General features: G+C 47.4%; 1 protein-coding gene across 2 annotated transcripts in view; it reads left to right on the forward strand.

Annotated features, from left to right (window-relative positions):
* ARP9 (actin-related protein 9) overlaps positions 1-23,518 on the forward strand; it is a 196,344-nt gene that overhangs the window by 152,850 nt on the left and 19,976 nt on the right. For both annotated transcript variants that reach the window (XM_086504720.1, XM_086504719.1), the window contains 4 exons: positions 1,207-1,430; positions 1,574-1,617; positions 1,725-1,774; positions 1,895-1,940. In XM_086504720.1, the coding sequence (XP_086360846.1) occupies positions 1,207-1,430; positions 1,574-1,617; positions 1,725-1,774; positions 1,895-1,940 (364 nt within the window). The remainder of the gene's footprint in view (positions 1-1,206; positions 1,431-1,573; positions 1,618-1,724; positions 1,775-1,894; positions 1,941-23,518) is intronic.

The following is a 23,518-nucleotide window of genomic DNA, read 5'->3' on the forward strand; positions in this document are numbered from 1 at the left end:
ATCTCAAAATAACATTACATCCAGTATTAAGCAACTTGTAATTTGTGCAAAGTATCTCTTTTTAATGCAGTAAACATAGCAAGCATCATAGTTAACTGGGCTCTTTTTCTTTGAGATTCTTAATTCATTAAGTTTTCAACTGTGGAAGTTTATCATGCTTGTGGTGGGGGTCTGTTGGTTAACCTGTTGGATGCTGAAGGGCTCATTGGGTTCGCTTTGATGAAAAGATTATCCAAACCTTGTTAGTTCCTCCCCACCATTCATTCAGAAGATACTAATCAGAGGTTTTTCATCGTTGGGCTTCTAGGCCATAGTTCTCTATAGGTTGGACCAGGTTATATGGTGCATCTGCCAGTCAGTCATAGTGGGAGATATCAAAGGTTAGGTTGCTTTGGGTGAGCTTGTGAAACTCATCATCTTGATGGTCTTGTGGTCAAGAGCAAGGTATTTTTCCTCAATAGCTTCCTTGATGACCTCCCAATTGACAGAAGGCTCGTCTACCCTCTTCTTGCAACATTACTTCTTCCACCACAGCCTTGCATTGTTAATGAGTTTGAACCTTGCCAAGATGGATTGCTTTTTTGGGTTGGAATGGACTTGAGGTAGCAAGATCTTCGCTCATGGTCCCCATCCTATGACAACAAGGTGCACCTTGGGGTGGATTCAATATTTCTCGGCCATTGGGAAGTTTTGCAAGATCAACCATAGAAAAGCTTCTGTTGTTTCAGTGAATCTCAGCTACATAAGGAATTCCAATTGTAACACAAGGAGTTTACTAAGGATGTCTAAGGTAAATATTGAGGATTTATCAGTCCCACAGCACAGTATCCTAGCTTTGCAGATAAACTTTACAATTTAATCCTGGACAAATGGGGCCTTAAAGATGCATGTGAATCCTGGGTGAAAACTACCTCAGCAGAGAATCCTGGCTTTGCATATAAACTCTACAATGACCATACGTGCATATGTGCACGAGCGTGTTTGTGACAAACTTAAAGTGTACTTGATGCTCAGGATTTCTCAAATATGTTTCATGGTTCCTTCTGTTTACTTTAGGTAACTTCTGGATGTTTATCCTCATTTCAAGCAGAGTAAATTGGTTCTTGTCGTTCATCTTTGATGGTGCACTTGAATACACCTATATAGATGTTTCCTATGATCTTGCTCTTCTGTTTCTTCTCAACTCATAGTTGGCTCTGTATCTAGGTACCACACAGATTCTGAAGAGATTATTTTGGATGATGCTATCCATGTTGATACTGTAAGGAGACCTGATATCTATGAAACAGGGTTATCGTTTGGAAGTCATGGACTTCTGTCTGATCACTTGGAGCAGTCCATGTACGGCATTGTCCGGCAGTCAAAATCAAAATCTGAAGAAAATCTAGTTGGACTTGCTGAAGCTATTGTTAATAGTATCCTCTTATCAGGTAGACAACTTTGCCCAAGGTTTCATGTTAATGAGCTGATAGGAAGCACAGTCACAGTAGTACTATCTAATGTACGGTAGTGAATAGAGCATTGTACTTAGCCAAATGCTCAGATTGAAATGAACTTTTGTTTGTCTAAACAGGTCGTATAGATATCCAAAAGAAGCTCTTCTCCAGCATTCAGCTGGTGAGTCCTTTACAAAAAGAGCATGGAATTTTGCTGTTTGTGGTCATTCAATTTAAACTTCTGGTTTCAATTCCTAAGAAATACAGTTTTTTTGCTCCACCTCACAGGCAGGTGGGAGTGCCATGATATCAGGGCTTATAGATGCTGTTGAAGAAAGGTAAATTTTTTATCATGATCCTCATACTTGTTTGTGGCTGACAGCGTGCCAGCTGCACTTCAGTCCTTTGACTGTATATGATCCAAGCATTTATGTTCTCTGTTCTTGGCTTGCATGCAGAGTTTTGCAAGCCATTCCAGTACATGAGTCCATCGATACAGTTGAGGTAAACAGTCTTTAATGCACTTTGCGTATAACCTCTTTCACTAATTAGCATGCTTTTCTATTTTGACGAGACATGTATCTCATTATATTCTAGCATACATGTAAAAACTCAATAATCTGAAAATGCCAGAACATACAAGTAGTCATGGAGCGGTGCGATCCATCTCTCTCTCTCTCTCTCTCTCTCAACCCCCCTCTTTGTCTATCGCGCCCCCCTCCTCAGTCTATCACACCCCCCCCCCCCCCCCCCCCCCCCCCCCCCCCCCCCCCCCCCCCCCCCTCTCCTCAGCACTAAAGGGCACGGGGCATTAAATGAAGACCCAGAGGTGGGATCTACGGCTGAGAAGCCCGGGCACAAAAGCAGAGGCGCGCAGGGCCGTAGGATGCACCAGAAGTAAACTAGGACGCCGAAAAGTAAACTTGGACATGGGCACACCTGTCCACGTTGACTTATCATGCGTTTGTTGCCCACCATGGTCAACATATGCGCACGGGGGGTTGGATAAGCCATGCACCTTGCCCAGCACCCACCGGGGTTCAAATCGTGCGAGCAGCACCCCACGCCCCAATTTTTTGAGCCCTCGAATCTCAAGGAGATTCGTGCGCGCACCCTCAGCTGTAGATCCCATCTCTTTGCTCCCGTGCCCTTTAGTGCTGCGGCACCCCTCTCTCTCTCTCTCTCTCTCTCTCTCTCTCTCTCTCTCTCTCTCTCTTTGATTCTTTGGGCCTCACCGTAATGGATCAACGTCAAGGCCATGAATGCTTGATGGGTGTTGCACAAACTGTCACACTTGAAGAAGACCCTGCACAGGACACGGAAGCCGCCAATGTCTCACCTGTTTGCAAGCCGTGAGCAAAGGCAGCCTTCATGCTCACGAATAAGCGGATGGCGCAGATGGAGAGGGAAATGAAGGAGTGGAAAACAGAGATGGAAGGATGGTGGAAGGAGAAGGCCAACCTCCTTCAGATGGTCTTCAATGAAGGCGCACAGTGGAAGAAGGAGAAGGAGAGCCTTAACGCAGAAATACTGACACTCAAAGAAGAAGTCTCAGTCCTCAAACAGGAGAATCCAAACGCCGAGATACGGGTACTCAAAAAAGAATTCTTAGCCCTTAAACAGGAGCTTGCTGATAGAGTAAGCAATGGACTAGAGGAAGGCGAATTTCAACCCTCGGTAATAGATGAAATCAAGGAAATTAAGGAACAGGTAAGGATGATCACAGAAGAAGAGAAACTGAGTGTGGCAAAGACATCTTCATGGGCAGAGATGATAACAAGGACACAGAAAAAGGCGGACGAGGCTGAAAAATGGATTGAGGTCGCCAAGAAAGAGAAAGGTCAAGAAACTCCTTGTACACCGACGCTTATCAACATGACTCTCGAAGAGAAACAAAGAAGGCGGATGCGAGCACTGCATGTGAGTGTGCCCGGTCTCAAGGATATAAACAATGTGGAGAAAGAGGTCACAAGCCTTACATCCATGATGGGGATGGAGAAGCCTTTGCACACAAAGGCATGGAGGGTAGGTAAGAAAAGTGATGGCACGGGAGAGTCTTCAAAGGGGAGAGCTCTCATACTGCGCTTCCCCTCGTTGGAAGAGAAGGAAGGAATTCTTGAGGAAGAGGTCTACTCTCAAAAAGACAGGTATTTTCCTCGGTGATGACCCTGACTCTCTCACAGCTCGCACATATGAGAGAGGTAATGCCAGAAATTACAGCGGCAAGGGAGAAGGGAAAGATAGCCTTCTACAGAGATGGACGGGTGGTGATTTTAGAGCGGCGTATTGCATGACGGTGCGAGACCTATGGGACCACACTGAAGATGGCTACCTGGAATTGTAATGGGTCTATGAGGTTGGACGTGGGTGCATTGGAGGAGAGTTTCAAAGACAAGGATATTGTGTTCTTCTCAGAGACTCATCAGGCCCCTGGACAGGTAATGCCACATGTGGTGGGATACAGATGGGAAACAGCTCATAGAACAAATGCGAGATCTGAGCACGGGAGTAGAGGTTCAGGAGGAGTAGCAGTGCTATTCAAAGAGGAACTACAACCATTACTGCATATTGTACGAAGAGATGATCATGCTAGATATGTGGGTGAGACTGAGACCTGACACAGGTCGATTCCTATATATTGCCATATGTTACTTTCCTCCCAGTACATCAATATATGCCGCATCCAGAGGGCAGGCGCCTTTCTCTATCCTAGATGATGACATTTGGGAGTTTTCTAGGGATGGTGATATCATTCTCCTAGGGGACTTCAATGCCCGAACGGGCAACTCGCAGACAGTCTTCTACGATACTTGAGATGAGGTGCTTAGAGAGCTGGATGGGGGTGAGTTGGGACTTGACTGATGCTCAGATGATAGAGAGCAGACGGAGTATGGGAGATACCTCATGGAAATGACGACTACACATCGATTAGGTATACTTAATGGCTTACAGCGATTTCCTGGAGCAGCCGGTTTCACATGCTTTCCACACAGACATGGGGCCAGTACAATGGATTATGTTATGAAACAACCGAGCTTTATCCCCTACATTCAGGATTTCATAGTGGGAGCCAGGCCAGCTGGCATAGCAGTAGATCATGCTCTCTTGACACTGTCCATCAAATTTCAATATAGTACAACCCATACATCAAGAGGCAAGTCACACACCCGCTATACATTCACTCCAGAGACTGATTTCGTTTATACAGAGGAGATCTGGAACCGTCTATTGGAAGGCACAGCTGGTACAAATGGTACAGGCCTCTCAGTCGAGGAGTGCACCACTCTACTGACTGAGACACTGCATGGGGCTGCATCAGTGGCATACCCACACACTCAGCCGGGCAAGAGAAGACTTTTTGGGAGCATGCCCCATAATAGTTGGTATGATGAGGAATGCAGAGAGATGAGAACTCAGCTTCAGAGGGATCTTCTTTTAGGAGTCATCACTTACAGACAGTCTCGGATTGCTTTCCGACGCCTTGTGCGACGGAAGAAGCGAGCTTACCTAGCTCAGATGGAACGAGACCTATATCAGCTGTTCTTGAGTAGGGACTCAGGAGAGGCATGGCGACTCTTCCATGAGCACTCCCCTCCCCCAGTGATTACTTCACCTGATGTGTGGGGCCAATTTGCGACATCATTATATACGGTTCCTGGACACATAGGGGGCATGTCTACTTGAGTTACACAGGCATAGAGAAACTTTACTGAGGAGAGCTGAAGAGCGACAACCCCAGAGACAGATCACAGATTTCTTTACACTAGATATTGTACACCCAGAAGAACAGAGAGGAGCAGCCAACATTGGAGAGGTCTACCCGCACTACTGGCATTCTCATAGACCGAGCATTGGAGCTAGGGAGATCTAGACGACCCCGATGGGGAAGAGGAGCTACACAGTTTCGAAGGAGGCTACAGCAAAGGATTCGAGGCATACTCTTTCGTCGTCCACAGTGCAGATGAAGATGGATCCCTATGAAGATGGATCTCTACTCCCCTCCCATATTGCCTTCACATTGTACTGCTTAGTTTAGGATCCCGCAGTATTTATATTTTGTTATCCTAGTTTAATTTATTTTGTTAATCTGACTTTGTATCAGATACACCGCATTGTAACTTTCTGGTCTCATAGGTCACTTTGGCCTTTTGAAGACGTTAATATAACATTTCATTTCATTTCATGTCTCTCTCTCTCTCTCTCTCTCTCTCTCTCTCTCTCTCTCTCTCTCTCTCTCTCTCTCTCTCCTGTGACTTTTTCACATCCACCACATTGTAACTTTCTGGTCTCATAGGTCACTTTGGCCTTGTGAAGACGTTAATATAACATTTCATTTCATTTCATTTCTCTCTCTCTCTCTCTCTCTCTCTCTCTCTCTCTCTCTCTCTCTCTCTCTCTCTCTCTCTCTCTCTCTCTCTCTCTCTGTGCACTTGAGTCCTCTCGACAATTAGCCATGCAGGGAGACATGGCATGTTGGTATGGGGAGATGACATCCTGGTTCCAGGCGCATGAGTTTAGTATAGACAGATTGCCCCCCATTCCAGTAGTCACTGGACGCACCCTCCATGACTCTTACACAGCCCGAAATCGCTAGGCTCATCCGCCAGGACCTGATTCAGCTTGACACGAGCTGGGCACGAAGATGGCTTTCTACAGAGAATATCTTCTCCAACTTACAGCAGACGTTTTTGTGACGAGGCCCAGATACATGGACACCCACTTGTCTCATCGGGTACGGTGCGCTATTGGCCAGATACGCACATCTTCACACCAGCTGCGGATCAAGACTGGGAGATACAACGGACTACCAGCAGAGGCCAGGACATGCCCCCTGTGTGACATGAAGCCTGAGACAGAGTTACACTACACATGCCACTGCCCCGTCTACTACGAGATACGAGGCTACTTCCACTGCTTGTTCAGAGAGGGCTTTGGACCACTCTCCAAAGTCATGAGGTACGAGGATCAAAGATGCCTGGGTTTGTTTCTGCACGAGCTGCATAGACACACAGAGAGCCTGCTGAGAGGAGAGGTCAGCCAGTCCCGAAGACACATCACCAACTTCCTTAGAGTAGACATTGGACACTTGGAGGAGCTACTACCAGAGCAGAACTTGTTGTCTCACACCAGAGGCACACTGATCGACAGAGCAAGTGAATTGGAGAGATCCAGACGCCCACGAATGCGGAAGACTACACAGCATCGATGGAGGCTACATCAGAGGATCCGGATCACTTTGGCCCGACATGCACGACGCGCGGTCAGACTGCTGACCATGGAGGAGATTGATGAGATCCGCCAGCGACCAATGTTGGATCTCTTGTGACTCATGGTTTAGCTATCCCGGCTAGCTGCTTATTTTACGCCTACCAGCTTAGGATTTCATAGGATTCATATCTCATCCTTTTGTCATTTCATTGTTGCTACTCTGACTTTGTATCAAATCCACCACATTGTAACACTCTGGTCTCATAGGTCATTTTGGCCTTTTGAAGACGTTAATATAACATTTCATTTCATTTCATCTCTCTCTCTCTCTCTCTCTCTCTCTCTCTCTCTCTCTCTCTCTCTCTCTCTCTCTCTCTCTCTCTCACGCTTGCTCCGCAGCAAGAAGACAGTGCCACATGACATTATTAGAGCTGAGCTCGCCACACCACCTATGGTGGTAGAGGCACTATTCCAGACAGTCTGCTTCATCCAGAGGATGAGAGAGCTACCTCCTGACAGACTTACTCGTAGAGCAGTTGAGGCAGCTATACAGCTATCAGAGAGTGGGCATGAGAGAGCATGGTACTCACAGGTCAGAGCATGGTTTGAGGGACACGGTCTTGACATGGAGAGCCTACCACCATTCCAGTACGACCCCCACTCACCATATGTTCACCTCTCTCGCAGTGAGAGGAACTTGGTATTGAGACAGGATCTGTGGCAGCTATACACTAGGAGAGTCTGGGAGTCACCTGGCTTGGGGACGAGGATGTCAGATTACAGAGACCAGTTTCTCACAGAGACCAGTCTCGGGGGTTCATACAGAGACCACGCTACATGGACACATATATGCCACATAGCTCACGGGTGGCGATTGGTCAGCTGAGAGTGGCTTCACACAGGTTAGAGATTGAGATCGGGAGACATACTGGTGTTCCCAGGGAGGAGCGAGTCTGCAGAGCCTGCACAGAGGAGGTGGAGAGTGAGGAGCACTTTGTATGTAGATGCAGAGCATACACTGAGATCAGAGGCAGGTATGAGGCCTTATTCAGAGGACAGCCCACTCTCCGAGAGATCATGGACTCTCGAGATCAGAGACGGCTCGAACGGTTCTTACTAGAGATACAGAGCCATCGGGACACACTACTACAGCCACACACAGCTACACAGACAGAGGGGAGACAGTCGCAGCTCACAGACTTCTTTCAGAGGATTGCCGCCCCTCCCTCACCAGACACTCAGAGGGGAGTGACACTCCCACAGGCGGAGGTGAGCCGAGCTAGACGACGACCACGAGTCACAGGCTACAGGGACGCGAGCTCCCACCACCGACAGATCGAGGAGATCTGGGCCCGGGAGCGCCGTGCCACTGAGGAGCGAGTGGCCCAAATGAGGGCCGACCCGACAGCTTTCATCCGGGTAGCCTTGGCACCAGACCCGCCCATGTACCACATCTTACATCCCCCCATTAGTATGGAGCTAGATAGCTTGATGCATTCTCATGATTGTACTACCTTGAGCATATAGACATGCATATACCCCTAGAGATAGAGCTCCATCCCTCCTCAGATACCCCACTACCTACATTCAGTTCAGTTTTGTATCAGTTTTGTTTCATTTGTCTTTCCGATAGACGGATGACATACACACCATGTACATTTGATTTGTCTCATAGGCCGATTTCGGCCTGACATAGACGTTAAAAATCTTTCTTTCTTTCTTTCTTTCTTTCTCTCTCTCTCTCTCTCTCTCTCTCTCTCTCTCTCTCTCTCTCTCTCTCTCTCTCTCTCTCTCTCTCTCTCTCTCTCTCTCTCTCTCTCTCTCTCTCTCTCTCTCTTACACAATCCGAGATCACCAGGCTCATTCGTCATCCGAGCTGGGCACGAAGATGGCTTTCTACAGAGAGCATCTTCTCCAGCTTACGGAGGATGGTTTTTTGACGAGACCCAGATACATGGACACCCACTTGTCTCATGGGATAAGATGTGCTATTGGCGAGTTACGCACATCTTCTCACCAGCTGCGGATTGAGACTGGGAGATACAGCGGAGTACCAGCAGAGGCCAAGACTTGCCCCTTGTGTCACATGGAGCTTGAGATAGAGTTGCACTACACATGCCGCTGCCCCGCCTACTACGAGATACAAGGCCGCTTCCATTGCTTGTTCAGAGAGGGTTTTGGACCACTCTCCAGAGTCATGGGATATGAGGATCAGAGATGCTTGGGTTTGTTCTTGCTCGAGCTGCGCAGACACAGAGATAGCCTGATGAGTGGAGAGGCTAGCCAATCTCAGAGACAGATCACAGATTTCTTTAGAGCAGACACTGGACAACCGCATGAGCTACTACCAGAGCAGAACTCACTTTCGTCTCACACCAGAGGCACACTGATTGACCGAGTGAGTGAGCTGGGGAAATCCAGGCGCCCACGATTGTGGAGGACTACACAGCATCGACGGAGTCTTCATCAGAAGATTCGGAGCACTCTGGCCAGTCATGCACGACGCCCGGTCAGACTAGTGACCATGGAGGAGATTGATGAGATCCGCCATCGCCCGATGCTAGATCTCTTGTGATTTAGCTATGCCGGCAAGCTGCCGCTTTTGCTTAGTTCACATCGATCAGTCTAGGATCCCATAGTATTTTTTGTTTTGTTTTGTTATGTTGTTAGTTTGTTACTCTGACTTTGTATCAGATCCACCACACTGTAACTTTCTGGTCTCATAGGTCACTTTGGCCTTTTGAAGACGTTAATATAACATTTCATTTGATTTCATTTTCTCTCTCTCTCTCTCTCTCTCTCTCTCTCTCAAGAAACCTCGAAAGAAAGGGCACTTATCCTTCGTTTTCCCTCCATGGAAGTGAAGGACTTTTTGAAGAAGAGACCAACTCTTAAGAAGACGGGCATCTTTCTTGGGGATGACCTTACCCTCTCACAGGTAGCCCATATGCAAGAGGTAATGCTAGAGATTAGAGCGGCAAGGAAAAAAGGTAAGATTGCTTTTTACCGAGACGGAAGAGTGGTGATATTGGAGCTCCACATGACGGTGTGAGACCTATGGGACCACACTCAAAGTTGCTACTGGAATTGTAACGGATCTATGCGTCTTGATGTGGGTGTTTTTGAGGAGAGTTTTCCTGGGAGAGACATCATCTTCTACTCTGAGACACATCAGGCCCCTGGGCAGTCTATGCCTCACATTAGTGGATACAAATGGGAGACAGTCTGTAGAGAGGAGACACGATTAGAGCATAGAGGACGGGGCTGAGGAGGAGTGGCAGTGTTATTCAAGGAGGAGTTGCAGCCATTGATACATGTAGCTCGTAGGGATGAGCAAGCTAGGTACATATGGGTGATATTGAGAGCAGAGAATGGCAGATATCTTTATATTGTTATTTGCTACTTTTCCCCGAGTACGTCAGTATATGCACCACCCAGAGTACAGTCCCCCTTCTTTGTTTTGGATGATGACATATGGGAATTCTCTAGAGATGGGGGCATTATCATTCTAGGGGACTTCAATGCCAGGATTGCCCATCATCAGACAGTATTTTATATACTTCAGAGAAGATGCTGAGAGAGCTGGATGTTGCAAAAACGGGCCTATCCAGACTATCATAAGATGGGGAACATACTGAGTATGGACGACACTTGATAGACATGGGGACTGCACATGGATTGGCCATCTTGAATGGCCTACAGAGATTTCTCGGTGCGGGAGGCTTCGCATGCTTTCCGCAGCGACATGGAGCCAGCACAGTGGATTATGACATGGCACAACCAAGCCTCATCTCTAGTATCCAGGATCTCATAGTTGGGCCCAAACCTGTCGGGGTGGCAGTGGATCATGCTATTGTGTCGCTAACCATCTCTTTCCAGTTCAGTGTAGCACACAGTCCACGGGTAGCAGCCCCTACCCGCTACACCTTCACACGGGAGACGGATTCTGTATACGTAGACGAGATCTACAGGTGGCTATGCACTGAGGAGCCAGGGCGACCTCTGGAGGAGCTTACTACTATATCGACACAAACATTACATGATGCAACAGTAGAGGCATACCCAACCACCCAGCCTGAGCATAGACGCCGTTCTTGGAGCATGTCTTAGAACAGCTGCTATGATGAGGAATGCTGCCAGACTGGAGCTAGACTTCAGAAGGAAGTGCTTTTGGGAGACATCACTCACAGATGGTCACAGATTGACTTCCGACGCCTAGTGCGGCGGAGGAAGAGGGCTTTTTTGGCTCGACTAGAGCAAGATCTCTACCAACTATTCTTGAGTCAGGACTCATGTGAGGCGTGGCGGCTCTTCCATGAGCTGCCCCCCCCCCCCCCCCCCCCCCCCCCCCCCCCCCCCCCCCCATTACCTCTACAGAGATCTGGAGTTGGTACGCATCATCTCTGTACACAGTTTTTGGATAGCCGCCCCTTCCCGAACCCCCCCCCCCCCCGATCCATGCCCACACACATATGCTTTTGCCACCGCTGAGATAGTGAAGAAGGCCATTGACAGGATGAGGATTGGGAGAGCATATGATCATGATGGCCTAGTGGCAGAGCATTCATGCATGCCAGAGATCTACTAGCAGAGCTTCTAAGAGATGTCTAATCGTGCCATGTGTGAGGGCTTGCCTCATACTTGGAGCCTATCCACAATTGTATCTATCTTCAAATCAGGAGACCCCATGGAGCCCGGGAATAATCGCACTATCATGATTGGACACACAATGACACGATTGTACACATTCATTCTCGAGCAGCAGCTGAGTAGATGGGTAAAGAGAGAGGGAGTGCATGCAGCTGGGCAGGCAGGGTTCAGGAGAGGTTTTTCTACTCTTGACCATATCTTGACACTTAGGGCCATCATCGAGGAGGGCAGATCCCGTGGGAGAAGGATCTATTGTAGCTTTGTGGACTTCCGCAAAGCATTTGACACAGTACCCAGAGCTAGATTGATGCGCAGATTACAGGAGATGGGAGTACCCACAGAGCTCATTTGGGGGATCATGGCATTGTACAGATCGGTAGCAGGGCATGTACTCACCTCAAAGGGTCTATCTACACCGGTTCTCTCCATTATTGGGGTGAAGCAGGGCTGTCCGCTCTCTCCTACTCTATTTGGTATGTATGTGGATGAGTTTTCTGACTACATTGAGAGAGATGGGGATAGAGATGCACCGCAGGCAGGGACGTGGATTCCACTATTGTTATATGCTGATGATATTGTGTTGATCTTCGACTCTCCGGAGGGGATGCAACGTCACTTGGATGCTTTGCATAGGTTTGCCCGTGAAAGTGGTTTGTCTGTTAACCTTGGTAAAACCAAGGTCATGGTATTTAATGCCACCCCACCGTGGATCAGGAGATCAGTGCCCACATTCACATACAGCCAGGAGACGGTGGAGTATACAGACGCTTACACTTACCTTGGAGTGGTTTTTAGTGTACCAGCATTTTCATTGAGGAGAGCAGCAGAGAGTAAATTGACCAGAGCCCATTCGGCACTGGGTAGATTGGAGAGGATGTGTTCAGAGGTACATTTCAGGAGCCTCGGATGAAGCTTTGGCTCTTTGACACTTTAGTGGCTTCTGCATTGCTCTACGTAGCTAAGATTTGGGGGTCTTCATTGGATCATCACGGGAGGGTAGGTCGCACTGCGTGATGGGGGGACATAGAGAAGCCCCTAGTCTCTATGGTCTCGCGGCTCATTAGAGCCAAGGCTTCAGTACCACATGCCATTATCTGAGCAGAGCTAGCTGCCCCCCCACTAGTGGTTGAGGCGCTCATTAGATCTGTCTGCTTCATACAATGCATGTGGGAATTTCCCAGAGACAAATACACCCGCCTTGCACTTGAGTCCTCTCGACAGCTAGCCATGCAGGGAGATACAACATGTTTGTATGGGGAGATGACATCATGGTTCCAGGCGCATGGGTTCAGTATAGACAGGTTGCCCCCCTTCTCGTACTCAATGGATGCACCCTCCCTGACTCTTACACAGTCCGAGATCACCAGGCTCATCCGCCAGGACCTGACTCAGCTAGAGACCAGGAGGACATGCATACAGCCAGCACATGCATTGGGCACGAAGATTGCTTTCTACAGAGAGCATCTTCTCCAATTTACGGCGGACGGTTTTGTGACGAGGCCCAGATACATGGACACCCACTTGTCTCATGGGATACGGTGTGCTATTGGCCAGTTACGCACATTTTCACACCAGCTGCGGATCGAGACTGGGAGATACAGCGGAGTACCAACAGAGGCCAGGACATGCCCCCTATGTGACATGGAGCCTGAGATAGAGTTACACTACACATGCCATTGCCCCGTCTACTACGAGATACGAGGCCGCTTCCACTGCTTGTTCAGAGAGGGCTTTGGACCACTCTCCACAATCATGAGGTACGAGGATCAGTGATGCTTGGGTTTGTTTCTGCTCGAGTTGCGCAGACACGGAGAGAGCCTGATGAGAGGAGAGGCCATCCAGTCTCAGAGACACATCACATACTTCCTTAGAGCAGACACTAGACACTCAAAGGACTACTACCACAGCAGATCTTGTCGCCTCACACGAGAGGCACACTTATCGACCGAGCGATTGAGTTGGGGAGATCCAGATGCCCACGACTGTGGAGGACTACAGAGCATCGACGGAGGCTACATCAGAGGATTCGGATCACTTTGGCCTGACATGCACGACACCCGGTCAGATTGTTGACCATGGAGGAGAGTGATGAGATCCGCCAACGACCAATGCTGGATCTCTTGTGACTTGTGATTTAGCTATCTTCGTTAGCTGCTTAGCTCACACCTACCAGCTTAGGATTCCATTTCATTTCATAGTTTTTCATTTTGTTACTCTGACTTTGTATTAGATCCACCACATTGTAACACCTTGGTCTCATAGGTTATTTTGGTCTTTTGAGGACGTTAATATAACATTTCATTTCATTTCTCTCTCTCTCTCTCTCTCTCTCTCTCTCTCTCTCTCTCTCTCTCTCTCTCTCTCTCTCTCTCTCTCTCTCTATGACAAGGAAACAATGCCCACACCTACCATCATTAACTTGACACTAGAAGAGGAGCAAAGCAGCCGTGTGTGCGCCTTACACGTGAGGATCTATGGCCTCAAAGACCAAGATAATGTCGATGAATAGGTGAAAGAACTCGTGCTATGATGGGGTCAATGAGCCAACGCATACGAGGGCTCGGAGAGTGGGCAAAAAGAAAAGTGGAAGCAAGGGGGAAACCTCAAGGAAAAGGGCACTCATCCTTCGTTTCCCCTGCATGGAAGCGAAGGACTTTTTGAAGAAGAGACCAACTTTTAAGAAGACGGGCATCTTTCTTGGAGATGAGCTCACTCTCTCGCAGATTGCTCATATGCAAGAGGTAATGCCGGATATTAGAGCGGCAAGGGAAAAAGGCAAGATTGCTTTCATGGTGCGAGACCTATGGGATCGGACTAAAGATGGCAGCGTAATGGGTCACTTCGTCTTGATGTAGGGGCATTTGAGGACAGCTTGACGGGGAGAGACATTGTCTTTTACTCAAAGACACACCAGACACTGGGACAGCTTATGCCACGTGTGACTAGATATAGGTGGGAGACTACTTGTCGAGCAGAGACGAGATTAGAGCACAGGGGCAGAGGATTAGGATTAGGAGTTCTATTCCGAGAGGAGTTCAGCTGCCTGTGCACATTTTTCGGAGAGATGATTAGGCAAGATACATGTGGGTGAGATTGAGGGCTGAGACGGGTAGATTCTTGTACATTGCTATATGAATTTGCCCCTAGCACAACAGTGTATGCCACACCTAGAGGACAATCCTCTTTCTCGGTATTAGACGAGGACATATGGGTGTTTTCCAGAGACGGTGACATCATTCAGTTGGGGGACTTGAATGCCTGCACGAGAAACCATCATACAATTTTTTATGATACCTCAAATGAGATATTGAGAGAGCAAGATACCAATGATATAGGGCTTGAGAGATGATGCTCACAGGATGAGTACACAGAGTACAAGAAATATCTGATGGAAATTGGGGCCTCACATGGATTGGCCATACTTAACGGCCTACAGCTATTTTCCGCATCAGATGGGTTTACTTGCTTCTCACATAGGCATGGGGCCAGCACAGTGGACTATGTCATGACACAGCCGAGCTTCATTCCTTGCATTCAGGATATCACAGTAGTGGGTATAGCGGTGGACCATGCTCTCTTGACATTTTCAGTCTCCTTTCAATACAATACAGCTCATGTGTCAGGAGGGAGGACACATACCCGCTATACATTTACACAAGAGACCGACTTTGTTTATACAGAGGAGATCTATGGTCGTCTATGTACAGCAGCTAGGCCAGGTTTCTCGGTGCAGGAGATCACCTCTCTTTTGATTCAGACATTGTATGATGCAGCAGCAGAGGCATATCCACACACTCAGCCTCTGACCAGAGACGACATTCTGGGAGTATGCCTCATAACAGTTGGTATGACGAGGAGTGCATAGAGTTGAGAATACAGCTTCAGAGAGATCTTCTCCTAGGGGTCATCAATCACAGACAGTCTCGGATAGCCTTTCGGCGCCTTGTGCGACGAAAGAAGCGAACGGTACTAGCTCAGATGGAGCGAGACTTATATTAAATGTTCTTGAGTAGAGACTCAGGCGAGGCATGGCGTCTCTTCCATGAGCACTCCCTTTCCCACTGATTACTTCCCCTGATGAGTGGGGTTAGTATGCAACATCCTTATATACGGTCCCTTGACAGACACCCCTTCCAAATTCTCTTGAGCCATGCCCATCTACGAGTACCTTCTTTACCATTGAGATGGTAAAGACAGCCTTTGACAGGATGAGGACCAGGAGGGCATATGATCATGATGGTCTTGTAGCAAAGCACTTTATACATGCTAGAGATGTGCTGGCAGAGGTTCTTGTAGTTATGTTCAATTGTGTCATGGGTGAGGGTCTACCTGAGACTACTATTGTGCCTATCCTCATAGCAGGTGTTCCTACGGAGCCTAGAAACTACCGTACTATTATGATTGGACACATTGGCACAGTTGGATGCATCTAATCCATGAGCGGCAGCAGTTAAGCGGATGGGCAGAGAATGAGGGCATGCAGGCAACGGGACAAGCCGGTTTTAGGAGAGGCTTCTCCACTCTTGACCATATTTTGACACTCAGAACCATCATTGAGGGAGGGTAGAGCACATGGGAGACAGATTTAGTGTAGCTTTGTGGATTTCCGCAAAGCATTTGACATGGCGCCGAGAGCTAGATTGATGCGCAGACTATAGGAGAAGGGAGTCCCCAATGAGTTGAGTTGGGGGATCATGGCTCTATATAGATAAATGATGAGACATGTACGCGCTCTAGAGGGGATATCTGATTTAGTTCACTCCATTATTGGAGTGAAACAAGCTTGTCCATTGTCCCCTACTCTATTTGATATGTATATAGATGAGGTTTTTGATTACATTGACAGAGAGGGTGGTGACAGAGATGCATAGCTGGCAGGGACATGGATTCCATTGTTGTTAATAGTTTGATGATATTGTGTTGATCTCGGACTCACCACAGAGTATGCAACGACCTTTGGATGCATTACATAGCTTTGCGGAGGATAGTGGATTGTCTGTAAACCTTGGTAAAACTAAGGTTATGGTGTTTTACCACACACCGCAATGGGTTAGGAGATCAGCACCTACATTCAATTATGTTCAGGAGACTGTGGAATACACAGATGCATACACTTATCTTGGGGCTAGTCTTCAGTGGGCCAACGTTTTCTTTGAAGAGAGCAACAAAGACTAGATTGACCAGAGCGTATACGGCCTTGGGAGGATTGGAGAGGGTGTGTTCGCAGATGCAGTACCATCAAGGGTGAATCTGGGCTTATCCTGGATTCATCTAGGTATATTTTTTAGTCGTATAGCGGACATGCATACTTCACATTGTGAAGTTTTCGTCCGAGTTATGACCAGTTGATATTGTGCTAATTCTTTCTATCTTTTGTGGTGCGCATGCCCTATCAACTACCTCATTTTTGGGCTAATTTTTTCGATTTAATGCTTCTTTTAGTGCTAGGCTTCATTATGGCTGAGTCTGCCCTTGATCTTCGGAGTCATGAACGAAACCCAGTACGCTGAACTTTGTGTTCATGTATGCTCATGTGTGTGTGCGTGTGGTGTGTGTTGTGTTGGGGAGCATATGTTACTACCTAGTTCTACACCCACTATTGGGCACTGACGACTTTAGTGGGGATGTTGTGGTATTTAGTCAATACTATGCATGATGGAGCTGATGGTTATATTGTCTTGTGGGTGACTACCGTGGGTCTATACCTTGCACTTTCCTTCAAGGGTGAATATGGGCTTATCCTGGATTCATCTAGGTATGTTTTTTAGTCGTATAGCGGACAGGCATACTTCACATTGTGAAGTTTTCGTCCGAGTTACGACCAGTTGATACTGTGCTAATTCTTTCTATCTTTTGTGGTGCGCATGCCCTATCAACTACCTCATTTTTGTGCTAATTTTTTCGATTTAATGCTTCTTTTAGTGCTAGGCTTCATTATGGCTGAGTCTACCCTTGATCCCCGGAGTCATGACAGAAACTCAGTACGCTGAACTTTGTGTTGATGTATGCTCATGTGTGTGTGCGTGTGGTGTGTGTTGTGTTGGGAGCATATGTTACTACCTAGTTCTACACCCACTATTTGGCATTGACGACGTTAGTGGGGATGTCGTGGTATTTAGTCAATACTATGCACGATGGAGCTGATGGTTATATTGTCTTGTGGGTGACTATCATGGGTCTATACCTTGCACTTTCCTTCAAGGGTGAATCTAGGCTTATCCTGGATTCATCTAGGTGTATTTTTTAGTCGTATAGCGGACATGCATACTTCACATTGTGAAGTTTTCGTCCGGGTTATGACCAGTTGATATTGTGCTAATTCTTTCTATCTTTTGTGGTGCGCATGCCCTATCAACTACCTCATTTTTGTGCTAATATTTTCGATTTAATGCTTCTTTTAGTTCTAGGCTTCAATATGGCTGAGTCTGCCCTTGATCTCCGGAGTCATGACAGAAACTAAGTACGCTGAACTTTGTGTGGATGTATGCTCATGTGTGTGTGCGTGTGGTGTGTGTTGTGTTGGGAGCATATGTTACTACCTAGTTCTACACCCACTATTGGGCACTGACGACGTTAGTGGGGATGTCGTGGTATTACTATGCATGATGGAGCTGATGGTTATATTGTCTTGTGGGTGACTACCATGGTTCTATACCTTGCACTTTCCTTCAAGGGTAAATCTGGGCTTATCCTGGATTCATCTAGGTATATGGTTTCCCCCTATGGCCATCCAAACCACATGCCACCTTTTCTGACAACCCCTCCTATGCAAGGTATGCAGAGCACTCTCCCCTCTCAGAGCTTTTATTATACCCATGCTCCCTCATCACCTCAAAGCTTCTATGCCTCCACCTCCAACCCCATGCACCAGGAGCAAGGACCACCTCGCCCTTCGACTTGCCCATTGAATCGGCCCATTTTGTGCTACAGATGCGGAGACTATGGACACTATCAAAGCAAATGCCCCTGCTAGATGGGTCCCCTCCTTGCCGTCATTGCCCTGAAGCGAAGGATCACTACAGTAAGGATTGCCCTAAATTTCGTGCATCCACGGCTTCGAACCCAAGTCAAAGCCAAAATGAGTTTACCTTTCCTAAACTCAATTTGATAGCAGTTAGCACCATTCCTCAGCCGCCCCCTTCTGCCCATGTGGTTACCCCTCAAGATAAGCCGCAGTTGGTAGAGGAGCAAGCGGGCGTCCTCACTCGAGCCTAGAGAGCCGCTCTCGGTCTTAGCATTCCAGCACGTTCAACTTCCCCACAAATTCTCACAACAATGGATACCCTGCCTTCAACTGTTGACAAGCCATCCCCCAATGCCCAGAAAGAATCCAAATCTTTGCTCTCCGATATTATGAAGCTTTCTTGGAAGCAGTTTCCGATCTGCAGAAGATCAAGTTACCAGAGAAACCACTGGTAGAAAAAGAAAAGCTCACAGCAGAGACAATATTGAAGAACACCTTTCAACAAGTGTCCCTCTTATGACATGTTGCGGCTAGATGCGAGTTTTAGAAGTGACACCCTTGCTGTTATTCAGTCACTTTACCCTGGAGCAAGTCCTAGTGGCGGGCACCTCCCTGTGCGACCATCAGAGTCCTATATGATATCCCATCCCGTTGCTCCCCCCACTGATTATAGAAGCCCTCGTCTTACTGTGTCGGTCTTGGGTCGGCAATTCTTAGAAGTGATAGTGGATGGTGGATGTGGCATCAACTTGATGCCTGAGTTCACTATGTTGGCCCTAGGTCTACATCCTACTCGCCCTGGTCCCTTCACAGCTACATTGGCCGACCAAAAAACAGTCTACCGAGTGGGCATAGTGGATAAAGTACCTCTGCAAGTACAAGACTTTGCCTTTAACTTAGATTTTGTTGTCGTTCGTCTTCCCCTGGTTGAGGGCTGATTTCCCTTGCTCATCGGAAGACCATGGCTGTGACACACTAAAGCACTTCATGATTGGGGAAACGACGCCATGTGGATACATACTCCTGGCTCCACAATGCAACCTAGCCCCCTAGAAGGAGGCATGGATCTGGTCGTACAACATAGTTCTTTGTCCCTAGAAACGAGCCTCGAATTGGAACAGCCTACTCCACTGACGGGTCAAACGAAGATTTGCTAGAGTGGTGGACGCTACCAAATCTATGCCTTGTTATGGAGTCTCTATTCAATCTTTGCCTGAGGGTACACCCTCTTCCAATGTTTGCACAGTAACTCAACCCAATGAGCCACCTAAGTCAGCTCAAAAGGTGGAGGTCACAGAACCTACTCACCATGCGCCCTTGGTGGAAGCCTTTGGATTGGGTTAGCCTACAAAGACACATAGTAGAGGAACCACATCTCCTGTACAGGAGTTCACCCCCCCCTCCCCCCCCTTATCAGCCGCATTGGTGTCTGCTTCTCCGACCAAGAATAATCTCTCCTCTGTGTCTAGCGAACTTCCCTTCATCGAGCATCTTCAAGGTGGGTTACAACACGAAGACGTAGCTTTCAAAGTCATTGTCACACCTTCCCCTACCTAGGCCCCCTCGCCCCTACCCACCCCTAACCCTAGACCTCTCGCCCCTACCCACACCCACCCCCCTCTCCCCTCCCCTTCCCCTCGGCTGTACCCACCCTCCTCCCCTCTCGCCCCTATCTAGCCCCCTCGCCCCTACCCCTCTCCACTTGCCCCTCACCACCCCATCCCCTCCCCTCTCGCCCCTATCTAGCTCTCCCCTCGCCCCTACCCACCCTCCCCCCCCCCCTCTCGCCCCTATCCGGCCCCCCTTGCCCCTACCCCTCTCCACTCACCCCCCCTCCCTCTCCTCCTAATCCTACCCACCCAATCCCCCAGTACCTATCTAGCCCCGCCACCCCCAACACCTATCTGCTGTGTAAAGCACCTATTTGGGTAAAGTTATCTATTGTGTGCTGCATATGATGGGTATTGCTTTGTGGAATTTGTTCAAGCATGGCCTCACTGCGTTGGGGTCGCCTGAGGCGAGTTGCCCTACCTCTTCAGTCTCGGCGTTCTGTTCATCCTCCCTAGCTGTGGCAAGTTGCCATAAGTCTTCACTATATTCTCCAATCCCTCCATTTCATCAATTTTACTCCATATAACTTCTTCAGTCGTTATCCAATTTTGCTCCATATAACTTCTTCAGGAGACACATATGAGTGGTTGGTTCCAGTCGTCGGGACGCATGTATCATCTACTTTTGTGTGGTCAATCATCTAGAGTCTCTTATCAAGAGTTGTACACAGCACGCTTGCACTATCCCTGCACAGTTGAGCCTCGACACCCCCACTGTACCTATGAGATCTGGGCTAGAGCTGAGTGTGTTGCCATACCAGAGTCTGCATCGGTTTCTTTGAGTTTGTCGATGTTCGTGCTGTTCATGATCCTCTGAGTCGTACTGTTGTTGCTTTGTTGCTCTTTCTTTGTTGTTCTTTTTCTTATGCGTTTTCATTCGGTGGAGTGAGATATCACGCACATTGCGACATAGGACACAACAACTACAACTGGCTGCTTAGCATCTTCTCGATTGCTACAGAAACTTGGTGTTGCAGCACCAAGTTTAACAAACTTGGACACCCCAAGTCGAGATTCTGTTGAGACACAGCAGAGATTCACTTCAAATTAACTGACAAAACCAAAAGAGAGTCGACACAGCCTAGCGTAGTTCCGTGCCACGAGGTATTGGCCCCAAAGACTGGCGTCCCTTTCAGTATTTATTTTTATATTAATCTGTGAGCAAAGTACAATTGAGCCCGCGGGTGCTCGCTCTTAGACTCTGCGTCCAAATGCTGAGAAAACTGAGTCCCCTTGGGTCACTTATAAAGGTTTTACAAGGGTTGCTAAAAGTAGAGCCCCAAAAGCATTAAACTTCAAAAGCAGCGAGCGAAAATCGCAGAAATCGCAAATTCCGTACAGTTTTGCCACGTCAACAGCCAAGGCGTTTTACAACACTCCGTACAGCAGCCACAGCAACATGTTCTTCGCTTGTTATTAATGGCACCTAGGCCCCTCGACAGAGGTCCATAAGTTGGACATGCCACATCATCAGTTGGTGACATACCCCCCTCTTGAAAGATTTGTAATCCCCCTTGATTACGCTTGCAAAACAGACAGAGGCCATAAACTGTCTTAGTAGACACTGATTGTTAATATCGACGCACTAGACACGACACATCTAGCACTTGTACAAATCGACAGTCATATCAAAGGACATCACATGAGACCAAAATGTTGCAGTCATTTCATCTTTCAGTTCCTGCACTCAAACAAGTCAAGTACTAATCAATCATATTCATTTTTTCGGGAATTCCTGTCATAAAATCATACAACAGATTCGGAGAATACTGGTCAGCCCATTAGTATCCCTGAAACCCAAAAGGGACATCAGTGACTCTATTCAAAATCGGGGTAATCCGTTGACAAAGGAGCGGAGTGACTCCCCGTGATCTTGTGCAAACCCGTTGCACTAGATTCACCCTCGCTGAATTCCGGGTTCTATTGGAGTAGACTATGCTAAACCGAATGCTTCAAGGTAAAGTTCCAAAATGTGAGGAGTATCTGCTAGGTCCTCCTCCATCCACTTCGCATCCAATGTAGGATAGTTCTTGAATTCAACCAAGAACCGCCTAATCGCTTTACCTTTTATCTTTCTGTCCTTGTGTGTCAGAATCTGTTCTAGAACGAGTATCTCTTCGCTTTCCTCCACTTCGGGTTGCGCATCAGGCTCCCCATGAACTGCCCTTAAAAAGCTTCAATAGACTCACATGGAAAGCATTGTGAATCTTCCAAGTATCGGGCAGCTTGAGCCTAAAGGAGACGTCATTTTTCTTTTCTTTTATCTGGAAAGGGCCATAATACCTCATGCTAAGCTTTGGAAAAAGCCTCTCCTTTCCTTTTCGTTTTCTTAGGCGTGTCTTCTCAAAACGTCGTCTTCCTTTAATTTCAAATCTCGTCGATGTCAATTTGTTGCCTTCTTATGTCGTTCTTGATATTTTGCTAAAGCCTCTCGGACTTGGCAAAAGCAGTGCCCAAGTCCCTCGTGTACTGGTCGGCCTCAAAATAATCTTATCTTTAATGCTTAGGAACGGTGAAACCTTAGGAGCACCTTCAATGATCACAAATGGCGCCTTTCCCGTCGAAGAGTGGATCGTGTTATTGTAGGTAAATTCCACCAAGGGCAAAAAAAAATCCCATTGAGTCTTCTAATCAGAAATGTAAGACTTAAATAAATCCAGTACAACTGAATTTGCAATCTCAGATTGCCCATCTGTCTACGGGTGGAATGATCTGCAACCTTGTGGCAATGTTCTCCCAAATAGCCCTCCAAAACAATCCGTGAATGAGGGATCTCTGTCAAAGACTATTGTCCCAGGCATGCCATGTAGTCTGAAAATGTGTACAATGAACCGTCGTGCTAAATTATCCAGCTTGATTATTTTCTTCAGTAGAATGAAGTGAGCTTGCTTGCTAAATCTATCGATGATAGTCCAAATGCCATCATGTCCACTCTTAGTCTTCGGGAGATCAAAAATGAAATCCATTGCAACACTTTCTTAGAGGCGGGTGGGAATGGTTAAAGGTTGTAACAATCCTTGTGCCTTATGCCTGTCAAACTTGACCTTCTGGCATACTAAACATCTGCAAACAAAGTCGTCCACATCTTTCTTGAGTCTGGGACAAAAGAAGTAACGCTCCACACCTTTCAAGGTGGTGTCGATGCCGCAGTGACCCGTAAAAGGTGGACAATGGCACTCAGTGAGAACCTTTTCCCTCAACGGCTGTGTGACGCACAACATCGTTTTCTTCATCAAGTAGCCATCGCGTATGGAATATCCCGCTACCTCCCCATTCTGTATTCAAGTGAATACATCGGAAAAATCCGGATGTTTGGCGTACTGATCAACCATGTCCTCGAAGCTTCTATGATGAATCGTGGAAATAGCCAAGACTAGCGGCTTCCAAGACAAAGCATTTGCCACCAAGTTTTTCTGTCCGTGAACATGGAGAATCTGGAAGTGAAACTGTGACAAGATGTTAGCCCACCTCATTTGCTTTTCCAAAAGCAGCTCCTGCGACAAGAAGTAGCGTAAACTCCGATGATCAGTAAAGACCGTGAAATCGGCTCCGAGTAGGTAATGTCGCCACTGAGTAAGAGCATGGATCACTACCAAAATCTCTTTCTCATAAATCTGTGCTATCAATTCTGGCCTTGAAAACAATCGGCT

The sequence above is a fragment of the Adiantum capillus-veneris genome, chromosome 28, assembly GCF_014529385.1.
Source record: "Adiantum capillus-veneris isolate H3 chromosome 28, ASM1452938v2, whole genome shotgun sequence".
Classification (NCBI taxonomy): Eukaryota; Viridiplantae; Streptophyta; class Polypodiopsida; order Polypodiales; family Pteridaceae; genus Adiantum; species Adiantum capillus-veneris.